Below are 13147 nucleotides of genomic sequence, written 5' to 3'. Positions count from 1 at the left end.
TAGCTCTGGAACGGGAATCTTGTATGTTGTCTTTCAGCTGTTTTGTCACAGCAATCATCCGCACTTACGGGCAATTTTTGATAAACGCATTCTGCGCGCATACGTAGTGAGTGAAGGTACCTTATTGAGTTGCCAATGCATCAATGAATGTATATGTGCTGTAGAAGAGAATAAGCTGCAGATATCAAAGATAACCAGAAGAGCATACGGTGGGGTACGAAGCGGGTTCGGTGGCCGTCCGGGCTATTCTGACCACGTACGAAACGGTCTCGCCTGCACGAGCCCCACCCCCTCCAACTTTTTCTTTATTTTTGTTGGTACGAATAACGAGCTTTTTTTCTTGTTCCTCTTTTTCCAGCAATCAGGCGCTTCGTCGTATGATCACGCTGGTTCGCCTTATAGCGCTCTTCGCATATATATATATATATATATATATATATATATATATATATATATATATATATATATATATATATATATATATATACGTGTGTGTGTGTGTGTGTGCGTGTGAACGCAGTAAATGGCTCTCTCATGCTTGCACGTTTCCACACTTCATATCATTTCTTTACTTCGCGCAATCGACTTGCTTTACATCACTGCGTTTCGCAATCAGCTGTTTCAAGTATTTGCTAGGGTAGCGGAATGTCTCCGGCGGTATGGTATTACCAAAATTATTACCGAAAGATTTTAAATGAAAACGGTGCGTTCAGCATTTCTAGATGCTTGTTCTGTTCAGGTGTTAACGGTGCTAACGGTGTTCAGGTGTTAACGGTGCATTACTTACGCGACGCCTTAGATCATTTACGATTCAATTACGGGATCACCAGACACAAAGCAACCAATTACTGTAAAGAAGTCCGAAACAAGGCGGCCAGCTACCGCGATTTTTTAGGTCGATGGACCTCAACAAAATTCGCTTGGTACTTTCCTTTGCACGCTTCCATAATTTACGTAAAAAAATTTGAGGAGCCTTGAGCTTCGCCTCAAGTGTAGAACGCGATAGCGTAATCAAGCCCCGTTCGGTGCATTGCCTTCGATGGACTCGCCTCGCTTCCCCGCGTACATCTCAACCATGATGCGAGGAAAGCAACGTCGGTGTCAGTGTGACATTGGCCGTTCACGACTATCCTTAAATGCCTACTCCAAGTAAAGTTGCGATTGGCACACTACGCCGCAATTCTCCCTTTTGTGAATCATCGATGCTCCCAATGTGTTCCCTTACTACACGCGAATCTACGCAGCAGCTCACTTTGATGATGCTTTTGCAGCTGACAATGATTTTTAACTCTGCATGAGCGCCTTGTAATAGGTAAGCCTTTAAACAACTAAGTTGTTTCGCAATCCACAAGTCTCGACGCGTGGTGGGATTCTACGCTTCTGTCACGCAACACTACTTGCAGATACTTTTCGCGTTGGTGGACGTTCCTATAGGGTGTTTTTTTATTATTTTTTGAAAACATGTCTAAGCTATGGCGTAGAATTCCTCCTTGTCACATAGAAGACATGTGTTTCATTCTAAATAGAACCAGCGTTTATCTATTATTAGTTTATTTGCACCTACCTCGAATTTCGTTCATAGAAAACGTTGATAAATCGCTCACACCCAACGACTTTGCGGCGTTAAAATTTTGCCTACCCCTGATGGGGTAGGCCAACTGCGCACGCATACGCCAGTGTGTGCAGTTCGGCAAGGAGATTAAAGTATCAACTTGCTCACGCCGTTCCAAAACAATTAACAAACAATATTTCTGAGACCCATTTAAAAAAATGCGGAAAATATTTTTCGAAACAGAAATTACAAACAATGATTTTTGGTAACAACGTTTGTTATCAAATACAATACACATAAGGCATTTTCGAGTTTTTTTCGGAAAAGTGTATCACCAAAAGAATTTTGTTTTCAAAAACTAGAGGTCATGTTGAATATATTGACAAAGTTTTTGTAACACTCGTCATATTTGGCAGCCATTTGCTTCAATTAACTGCTCCATGTTAGCAGCAACATTGCGCGGAACGTTATTTAGCAAAATGGCGGCTCCTGCTAATGGCCGTACGTGGGCCGCAGGCGGTGAACGCAGTGGAAAGTCGGACGAGGACCTCTTAGTGTTCGGTTACTCGTGCAAACTGTTCAGGGACGACGAAAAGGCGATGCATATTGACCGCGGCAAGCATTTGATCCCGTGGATGGGCGACAACAGCCTAATGATTGACAGGTCCGTCTCCGAGCAAACAATGTCTGCCCTCACTTTCTGGATTTTCAATCGTGCAGGTTTTTACTGATGTTTTGACTTATCAGCATGCCTTTTTTATCGCTTTTCTCTTTCACTCGCTGCTAACGAATCTGCCCTAGTTGTTCTAGCGTCCCGGCGGCGGCGCAGGATGTGGGAGCCAGCTACGGAGCCGGGAGCGAGCACTCCGGCGCTTCGAATCAGTTTGTGTACTAGACGAGGGCTGTGCCCTACTGGGCGCGCGCTTGGGCTGTGATTGTGTGGCTCGTGTGTGTTTGGTGCCGCCCAGGCTTTGTCTGGGCTCGAGAGAGAAAGGTATACACGACGTGCTGCCTTGTTGTGATTGTTTCTCTAACTGGGTGTTTGCGTTCGTTCATCCGAAACCTAGTACCAGCGGTATGATGCGCAGTAAACTGTCGTGGGTTTTCCCGTTCTGTTCACCACGTCTATTCTTCTCATTTCAACGCATATTTGACGTACTTGGAAAATTTAAGGTTAGTTGATGGCATTCGATAAGAACTGATGCAATAAGCTGTAGTGTAGCAGCGAAGCGTTGAGATATGGAATGTCGCATCTGTGTGGAGCCGACAGTGGTAAAGTGCATTTTGTTCTCGTAATGTTACATAATATCTGGTTCTGCAAATCTAAATCAAACCACTAGCGATGCGCTCAAGTTCTAAGCTTGGGCATGTTGTACTTTTTGTGGCGTCGCAAGGCAGTGCTCATCAGAAGGATTTTGGTCTAGAGTTGCGTAGGTTGTGATGCGTTTACATAGCTCATTTGTAGAGAATGTGCTCCCTGTCTCACTTCACTTAGCCTTCAAACCTCTCAGTGCTGCATGTGCGTTGGTCGTTGATAAAGGTCCATGGCCAGTTTATTTTATTTGGTAAGGGCGACCTTGCACCTAATGAAGCTTTTGGGATCAACGGCAGCAACTTCGAAGTAACGGGTCAGAATTCGCAATGCTCAAATGGGCAGTGAAGCCAGACCGAAGCGCCAAAAAAGCCAGCACAGTCGACCCACGATGTAGCGTCAAAGTAACAGAAATCAGTATGGGGGCCTTTGTTGGTAAGTCTGCCAGATGCTGTTACCTATTATGCAGAGAGCAGTACGTGTTTTTGCCTAATGTCTTTCTTAGTCAAAACGAATTGCGAAGTATGTAAACTAATCCGCGTGCTTTGTGTGTGCTGGTCAGGTATGATGCGAGAGGCTACTTGCACAGCATCGAAGAATACGAGCCGAAGCCTGGAGCGGCGCATCGATACGCCGCCTCACTTTCGGAAGAAGAGAGAGCCTTGGAAGAGTTGTGCGAAGAGGAGCGGTTCCTGGCGCTCTTCAGGGACCTCCACGAGGAGTCCATTTACCAAGGTGCAGCTGCATTTCGTTTGTATGGCATGTCTCCATGGCCATCGTTGCTTAGCACAATCACTTACATCATCAACTCACAACCCCTCCACACTGATTGGACAAGCATGAGATCAACCACAATGTAAATAATTTTAACCTCTGGTTGAAGGGACAAATTTTAAGACACTTGTTTTCTTTAGCACAGCAAAAGCCTTATCGGCCAGAGTGTGTACTGTCGTAATAGTAATGCAGAAAACTGAATATTTATTCTAGATGTACTGACATGCGGCAGCTGTGTAATCATATATGCACAACACATACTGCAAACATTCAAATTGAGCATAAGAGTCCTTCATGTTGTAATGAGACAGTATGCCATGCATTCATGCACTCCTTGGGCAAGCGTCACGGCTTGGCGTGTCCCACTGTTCACCGCGAAGAATGTGCCCTTTCTTGACATCTAGCTCATTTCGCTTTGTAAGCATGACAGAGTAGAGCTGGAATAGATAATAATAAACAAACTTTAATTTTGAGCTCTAGTTATTGTGCGCATGTAAGGATCTGAGTATATACAGCCATGTGCACAACTCCGCAATCTAGTTTCAAAGTTCGTGTGCTAGGTTGCGCTGTGTACCATTCTTTTGTGGCTTGTAAATGCAGTTTCAGACCGTTAATCCTATAGGGATTGCCGAAAGGATAACTGTGTCTGTCACTTTGATTGAAGGTTTTACCAGTTCTGCCAGCATGTGCTCAAACGTTTCGGCCAGTAGTCGCCTATTCCTTTAACAGAAGTATTTGTTCGTGTAGGTGTTCTTCAGCCTTTGCATGCCTGAACACGGCGAGTAGAAGTGGACACAGGCATAAGGCAGCATATCTAAATTAGATGTTGTTCTTAGAGAATGGACTGATTCTGTGAGGACTTTCATTTACGCTACCACCAGTAGTAGCAGTAGGCTTGCTTGAAGAGCTATATCAGATGTCACCTAACTAAGTTTAAGTGATACTGTACTGGGTGACAACTTCTCTAGGCAGCAGTGCGGAAGCTACAGAACGGAAGCGCATGCCTGCTGCTGCGCCAAGGAATGGCACTAAAGTTTACTGATAATATTCTCACTTGCCTTGCTGAAACAAATGCTGCTTTATGACGTGTTGTGCTACAATTTGTACAGCAGCTTGCAGCTAGTTTCAATTTTTCCACCTTGCAACTTTAACACGTTTCAAAAATTATAGACAAAAAATGGGAACGGGAGAAACATTTTCACAGTTCTGTGTGCATTTTAGTGTTATAGTATGAGTATATTTTTCTTGGAGAAGTAAACAGCGTGCTAGTGGCCACACACCGACCCACTGCGTCATGGATGCCATGTTTACTTAGGAAAACTGGTGAGCTGAAGAGGTGGTGGTGTGTAAGAAATCGAAAGAAAAGGAAGGCACTCATGCAAAATGAAGAATAACTGCATTTTACGCAGGACTTTGCGCAACTATTGGAGTTCTATAATAAATAAGGAAGCATTCATTTCAGCATGGAAAACTCGTGTGCTATATTTTGGTGCAGTAGCAGCCATGCACCTCTATTCTGTTGCTTCCACAGCGCTGCAAACAAAAAAAAAAAAGCTGTCTCCGAGCATTGTACACTGGTTGGCATTGTTCTTTTATAATTACCTAGCCTTTGTGGCTCCTAAATACTCAAAATAAACCTTCCTGTAAATGGCTGAGGGCCATAAAAAGCAGCGTTAGTTGTTCCTATGAATGCATTAGCGAATGCCAGCTGTTCTTTAACATCTGCCTATTATTGCGAGCTCACCTTCTGGTTAGGACTGCACTTCAGTGGAAGGTAGAGGAAGGTATTGTCGCAGAGTGAGTTAATATTGCTGCTACTGCTTAGGGTGTACTTTATCATATTGAATAAAGAAGATGCATTGTTGTAGTTATAATACCAATAATTTTTATGTTGTAATAGAGAATGGTTACATCTGTTTGTTAACATCTCTGTGTAAGTGTTTGCAGCATTCAGATAAGCATTTTCCATTCCACTGCCTTCATCTATAAGAAATAAAATCTCGCTAAATTGAGCACCAAAGCCATCTGTCATAAAAACTGTGATTATTGGTTATTTTTTGTGTTCGTATCTTTGTAACAATTCCTTTCATTTTTTGTACGACATTTGCCCATACAGAGCCGCGTTTCAACGCATTTGAACGACTCGCCCGTATTTTACTCAATGTTTATTCATGCTCATTTAATGAATGTTAATGTCAACTTCTCCTGTATTCAAAGATGTTTGGTGATGGTGCAAACACACTATTCTTCATGGGAATTCATACAAACAAGTTCCTGAAGTAGGTAAAGCTGCTTGACTAAAGCAAAGGCAACGGGGCGAAGCCTGATGCAAATAACAAATACCAAATGATGGTGATGGCGATAGGGTTGTCGCACATTTGAATAGGGTGGGCAGGTATGAAAATATGCGGGCATTCTGATGTTGATGATAGTGGAGGATACGGAGCTGGGCATTGTTTTTACAGCTGCGCGTTAGTTTTTTAAATTTCTATTCGTTATTTTGAAGTGTTGTAGAGATATAAGAGGAGTAAAGTTTGATATGTTATTCTGAAATTCGTGTTACTGAAATATTGCTACATTAAGCCAATAGTCATTTGCAAAAAGACATTAATTTCATAAAATCCTTCATCTGAGATTTGGTATAACGAGGTTTGACTGTATAAACTATTTTTGTAATCAAGCTAAATTTTAAAGAAGTGCCCATATAGCTGCAAATGACAATCAACATCACGTTGGTTCTATCGTGTGCATTCGTATGATTATAAAATTGAGGGATCAAGTTTTGTGGAACATGTGATGTATGCTGGGCCTTCAATTTGGAATAGCTGCTCATAATATATGAAAATGGTAACATTAAAAAGGGCCACCTTGATGCGATGTTATGCTATAGTTGTGCCATTTTATGTGTATTTGACAAAACAATTTAGCATTTGTAACTGGTGATGTGCTGTCGTTTGCAGAGGAAGAGCTCAAGCGTCTTAACGTGGCCTTGAATGCGGACGGCACCTACAAGGAAACCGCCTTCTCTTACGACTCTGAAAACTCCGGCCTGGAATCTCAAGACGCTCGTGAGTATAGTTAGCAAACTTTTTAGCTTGAGAACTAACTTTGTCTGTTTGTAGCAAGTTTTTTGTGTTTCCTTTAGTGGAAACTAATGTAGTCATGTGTTAATATATTACGGCGATAAGCCTCTCTTGTGTAGAATATGTGGTGATTCATTCAATTTTCTGCTAGTTTTATCTTATGTCTGTGTACTAGATGCCAATTTTAGCACTGAAATAAATTATCTGTTATCTTCTTGCTCGATTACATGTCTTGCACTACTCTTGTTCTTTTTCATAATTGCAGTTGAACTCTGTTTATAACAGTTGAATTCCACAATAACGAACACTGCTACAATGAAGTTTTTGCCATTATTTTTTTTTCTATTTGCACTGAGCTGTTCACAAAAAAACAAAATAAAAAAGTGTTTTGTCACAACCAATAACTTTCCTAGGTACTTACACTTGAACGGAGTTTGCCTAACTGCTACCACATAAAAAAGACACGCTTGCCTAGGATTATCATAAAATTCTGATTGCAAATTGATGATTTTTCATTGATTCATGACTTACAGAGCAGTGCAGCCACACTGCAGTTAAGCCACCTTTATAGAGAGGTTGCATGCGAATTGCCTGACCACACTTATTCGTTGCAGCGCGTCAGAGCGTGGAATCGCATCAATAAGCCACCAAAAAGCCACTCACTGCAACGAGTGCGTGTGATCAGGCCTCAATATAGGTGCTTTCACGGCCTAGCACGGCTCCAGTGCAGGGAAACCACCTTCTTAGTGTTTTGCATGCAGAATATTATGCACCTACTTATCCATTCCGAATTATTCGAAATTTTCAATAATTTAGTTTCGATTCAAAAGGAATTTGAATACTGCATTGTTTGTTTCAATATTTGCACAAGCCTAATTATTGAAATGAACTTTCTTGAAAACGAGCAGAAAAACTTGCTTCGGCTCCATCATTAGAACTCAGCACGAGACTTTCCTTTCATATAAGAGATCTGACGCAATTTTTATGTTAGCTTGGTACATTTGTCAATAAGCATGTGTGTATATGTGGCTTATTTTGATTGCAGAGGATGAGGCTGAAGTACCATTTAAAGCACCCAAGGGACTTCACATTCCAGTATCAGTACCTACAGTGAGTAGCCATTTTCTTTCTTTTTTTCTTTTTTTTTTTTTGCATTAGCGCAACTAGCATAGGCTCACTTGGATTTTGCTAATTGGGCAAGCAGTGCTACAGAACCACCTAAGCTAACATAATTCGCGACGGCCACCGACTCTAGGTGGCACGCCATGCAATTTAAGGTGGAACTTGGAGGAGGGGGGGTCAACCAGTTTGCTGGCATAGAAGCACATACGATGTGTGGAAGTATGACCCTTGCCACATTAACCAGATGAAGTGATAAGCAGCACTGAAATGGGTATGAGGCCAAAATACGTTCCCAAATCATGTAAAGTGCTAAGTGTTTGCCGCCTAAATATTCGCCAGCTGTGAAAGGTTATGTTACAGCTCCACTACCATGCATCAATGATGTTTGTGAAATCCTGCGCGTGCTACAAAAAATGACATAAACTAGAATTGAAGTAGAAAGTGAATGGCATTCCAAGGTACATTCAAACCTCATTGTAACGAAGTTGCATCTTATATGGAAATAAGCTCGTTATGTCCAAAAGTTTGTTATAAAGGTATATTTTTAACACTATGTCTATTGCAAGCCTGTCCTTCATTTACTGTGTTATAACCGATCTTTCCTTATATCCAGAATTATTATATTGAGGTTTGACTGTAGTATTTACCGACCCTGCCTAAGAGGTTTGTTGCAGTAGTAGACCACCGCGAGTAGCACCATCGCTGCCGCATGGCATTGCATGTTTAAAGGGGCCCTGTTCTTTTTTCTTTTTTTTTTTTTCATGTAGCCATGAAATAGATTCACTAAAAAAGATAATTGATTCACTGCCACAAAAATTTTTAGAACCCGTCTAGTACGAGCAGGGTTGCAGAATTTTATCGCACGCTACAATCGCATTCTCTCCTCTTTTCTGTTTCTCTCTGATGCTGTTTGCGGCTCTCGTTTGTCTGTTTTCCCTTCGATGTGTTTCTTCGTGTCTCCCGTTGCAATGCTCCATTTCTGTCTTTTTTTTTGTTTCCACCGAAGGAGGATAAGACGTGCACAGAATGCTGTGCGAAATTACATGTCCGGTATTTGAAGATGCTGCGTTCTTGGTCTGACGACCCTGTCTGAACACTGCCTCGGCGCGTTAAGACTAGCAGGTGCGGCTAAGCAAGCAGAATATCTTGCTAATATCGACAAAACGTATTTGATGCTTTATTTTGAGAGTGAGATGAAACAAATCGACGGCTTTATTTTACCATTTTTTACTGCTGTCAGCGCAGTGGGCGCGTAGCAAAAGCAAGTCCGGATCGAAGTGGGTGGTCACTTCTGCATGGGTGCTGCCATGTCGATTTGTGAACACAGATAGCGGTGGTAACCGACACAGATAATCAAGTGCATACGAAATAAATGGGAAAAAAATAAACATATCATGCATCAATATGGTGTAAAACACATCAAAGAAACGCCAGCTCTAGCCAACCATGTCAATTTTAAGGCACTTGTATGTGGGACTACATTTCCCTGCGCAAGCGTGTGGCTTTCTTACACCCCGTAGCTTTGGTAGCGCTGAACCAAAGTGGTGAAACAGAGTATAGGTGCAAGTCAAGAACACCGATCGTCTTCGAGAATACAGACGGCGCGCAGGTAACACCGACAAGAGGCGAGCCAAAGAAGCTGAGTGCAAGCGTCTTCAACGCGTTTCGCCACCCATGTCCTTGCATTTCAAACAAATGTTTACTCGAGTAAACGTTTCACCGAGTTTCGCTTCAAACCGTTCTTCCAGCACCTGCGTCCACACCCGGGTCAACGCCGTGTGCACCGCTGCTGCTTCGCATCATATCATGGTTCTCTTTTGGGAGATGGTCCACAGTTTTTTTTAATTGAAACAAGGCCTGTATAAATGCCTTTTTTTTTTCATTCTATGGAAGTGTGAAATAACTTTGAAAAGTAGCAGCATGTGAGTTTCGGTAGAAAACAAGTTATAACCTGTAAATTATGTTAGGCTTCAAAATTTTTAATACTTGAAGCATATAAGCCATTATAAAAAGCTGTTGCAAACTCAGAAATTTATGAATCGCTGTGAGGGTATTATGTTCAATTAACTTGGAAGTGGGGCTTCGAGGCAGTGCGAATTTCTCTCGGGGATGTGTTTTTCTGGCGTAGCATCTTTTTTCTGCAGTCAAACCACTTACAGGTTTTACAAGCGAACTGATGTACATCTTTTTGTTCATTTCAAATACCGCAAAATTTTCAGTGATATGAATTTGAATAGAAGTGAATTCAAACGATGTATCATTCATGCAAATATTCAAAGCATTTGAATATTCGCACACCTAATTACAAGCAGTCTACAGTGTATTTTGTCTTATGAAGCAGCTTTAAAAACGAGTCATTACACATGGGAAGCATAGGAGCAGCAACCCTTTTTTAGCTGTGTCATCTTTTCCTTGACAGTTCTAAAGATTCATGTAGTGATTTGCGGTGAGACCTTGCAATCACCGGGCTGCTTGATTTGTTTTCCTCGCAGCCCCCAACTATGAAGTTGCACGCCATCATTGAGAAGACGGCCCTGTTTGTGTCTCAGCACGGAGCCCAGATGGAGATCCTGGTGAAGACCAAGCAGGCCGGCAATCCCCAGTTCGCCTTTCTCTCGTTCGACCACCCACTCAACGTCTACTACCGTTTCCTTGTAGAGCAGATCAAGTGTGGAACCTATGTGCCCGTTGAAGAGCCTACTGGTAAGGCTTATGTTGGCATTGATGCCAACTTTTTTGTCACATTATAGAACTCCCGCGTCTCTGGAAGCACATGTGACGTTATGTGCACTTGCACCAAGATAGTTGAGACGACCCTTCAGGTTTTCCTGCGCTTGAGCACTTCTAGGCAAAGAAGTAAATTGAAAGAATGTGCATGCGTATGTCTTTATTTGACTGTACTGCAGCGGCCTTGTTGACTTGAAACTGTAAATTCGAGATAAGCAGGGTTTCTGCTTTTCTTTATGTGTAGCATTCATGACAAGGTTATAGATATTATGACAGTCACAAATGCATTACGCAAATCTTTAAGATCTTGTTCGTTTTGTATGTGCGGTCATTCTCAAATGCCACCCCGAGTTGGCTGCGAGCTTGAGGTGCCTTCAGGTCTGACAGTGGTAACCATTCAACAGATACTCGACTAGCTAAAGCTGAGTATCTGTTGGCCATTAGGTGGCCATAACATGAAGTTAAAGAACATGGCCATCTAGATTGGCTATAGTTATCACGCCTTGATTTTTGCACTAGCACGATCTCCAGCCATAGCCAGTGCAGCCATGCAGCCTTGCAGCTGTTGCAACTTAGCAAAATTTTGTAAACATCGCGGACAGGTGGTCATGGCACTCGATGTCACGCTCGATAAGCCAGCATAGTCCCAAAAAATCGAATAGAGCACTGGTGTCCAAGTTTTCGGTCGTGAGTTTATGTTACTTCAATCAAAAAAGTGGCGGTGTCGCAAAGGTGTTGAAATAAATGAGTTTCCGAATAAATGAATAAAGAAACTGTAGTGCTAGTAGTAGTAGTAGTAGTAATAGGCTTTTATTCAGCCACAATTTACAGGCCAAGCGTTTCGACCGCCTGTGCAACCAGTCGACGCTGTTCTTCTTCCCCTTCGGTGCCGATCCAGTCGAGCCAGGAGCTAATGGAAAGGGATGGGGGAGGGTAATAGCTAGATTGCTGAGCAGTTGGGCAGTAAAAGAGCCAGTGTGACAGGTCGGCATATGGGGAGGGGCAATCGGGACAGCAGGGGTTAGACCTATATTTATAAAGGAAAAGGCGAGAGGGGGTTATCAGGCAATTCATTTGGATGTGCCGTAGAGTTCGAGCCTCGAGCGCAGTGAGTGATGGATGAGGGGGAGGGTAAAGACGCTTGTCTAGCCGGAGTTGGAGACATATCTCCTTGATAGTGTGACGCAAAGAGATCTGCCCATCCTTATTCGCAGAGCTCTCACTGTCTTCCAAAGGTGTGGGCCAGGGAATGAACGGTGCCCGGTGCAATATATCGCGGGCAAGCTGATGAGCAAGCTCATTTCTGTTAATACCTGAATTCCCAGGAACCCATGGGACGAAGACAGTGGAGGGTTGAAGAGCAGAGACCGCTCGCTCGACCTCCTGTTGAAGAGCAGGGGCAACGGATGGCGGTGTGAGAGTCGGAGTAAATCGTGTACTCGGGGAGAGAAGGGAGAGAGGAAAATGACTGCATAGCGTGGACCATAGAAAGAACCTCGAGCGAAAGTACATTTGGCGGGTGTAAGTATGGCCCGCTGGTGTGCGTGTCAGGTGCCGAAAGGTGTGGATGGTAGATAACGTAGCCACACGAGCCCCGAGGAGCCATGTATGAGGCATCCGTGTAGGCAACTCCCTGTGTAGAGAGAGGAGGAGAATGATGCTGTGCTGCCGCATGACGCTGGCCGGCGTGAAGAACGCGAGGCATATTGGATGGGAGGGGAAAAATGCGAAGCTTAGAAGCAGGGGTGCTAGTGGCAGGTGGCAGAAGGCAAGGTGGGAACGGAAACGAAAATGTGAGGGATACTCGCTTGGGCTAATAGCCATTGGCCTTGATGAGTGAGAGAAAGACGGGCAATCTGAGAGTCTTGGTGTAGATAAATAAGAGAACGTAACGAATAGAAGAGGCCTGTTGCAAAGAGCTTAGTGGTAGAGGTCGTGACAGGGAGGTTTAGAGCTGCCTTGTAGAGGCCTGGTAGAGCTCTTTCGAGTGTGTTGAATTGCGTTTGGGTGAACTGAACGTAGGGCACAAATTACAAGAACTTGTTAAGGTCGAGCACATGTGCAACCTGGCACGCATGAGCCTCGTGGAGCCCCGACTGCCGAGTAACAACGCGTCGCAGGAGGCGAGTCACCGAGTGGCAAGTTCTCACAGCGTGATGCAGGGCCTGCGCGTTCTTTGTCGCGTGCAAAGGGAAGCCAAGAACTTTGCATTGCGGAATAGTGGGGATGAGAGAGCTAGAAAGATGTAGGGAGATGAGGGTGTTGTGGGAGCGCTGGTACGCAGCCGGTTTAACAAAAGTAGCTCACATTTTTTCGGTGCAGGAGACAGGCCAGCAGTAGCGAGAAAGGAAGCGATAAGGTCCTGGCCACGTTGCAAAGTATCCTGCACGTGGCCGGGACATACAGACGTACATCAGAGAGCGATATCGTCTGCATAAAAATTATGGTGGAGGTCAGGTATTTGGGACAGTTGGGAGGCAAGGGGGATCATAGCCATAATAAATAGAGTAGTAGATAGTACGGTACCTTGAGGAGTGGCGCGGGTGAGGGAGTGTGGGTTAGACAAATGAGTATCGA

The 13147-nt window shown here is 43.6% G+C and overlaps 1 protein-coding gene across 1 annotated transcript in view; it reads left to right on the top strand.

Annotated features, from left to right (window-relative positions):
• The first annotated feature begins 2008 nt into the window (after nt 1-2008).
• LOC119174286 (suppressor of white-apricot) overlaps nt 2009-13147 on the top strand; it is a 70632-nt gene continuing 59493 nt past the window's right edge. Inside the window, exons 1-5 of the mRNA XM_037425125.2 lie at nt 2009-2216; nt 3427-3599; nt 6599-6706; nt 7767-7831; nt 10336-10546. Of these exons, the coding sequence (XP_037281022.2) occupies nt 2032-2216; nt 3427-3599; nt 6599-6706; nt 7767-7831; nt 10336-10546 (742 nt within the window). The 5' untranslated portion in view covers nt 2009-2031. The remainder of the gene's footprint in view (nt 2217-3426; nt 3600-6598; nt 6707-7766; nt 7832-10335; nt 10547-13147) is intronic.

The sequence above is a fragment of the Rhipicephalus microplus genome, chromosome 5 (assembly GCF_043290135.1).
Source record: "Rhipicephalus microplus isolate Deutch F79 chromosome 5, USDA_Rmic, whole genome shotgun sequence".
Classification (NCBI taxonomy): domain Eukaryota; kingdom Metazoa; phylum Arthropoda; class Arachnida; order Ixodida; family Ixodidae; genus Rhipicephalus; species Rhipicephalus microplus.
Note: the sequence above shows the minus strand (reverse complement) of the source record. Positions and strands in the feature narration are given on the sequence as shown.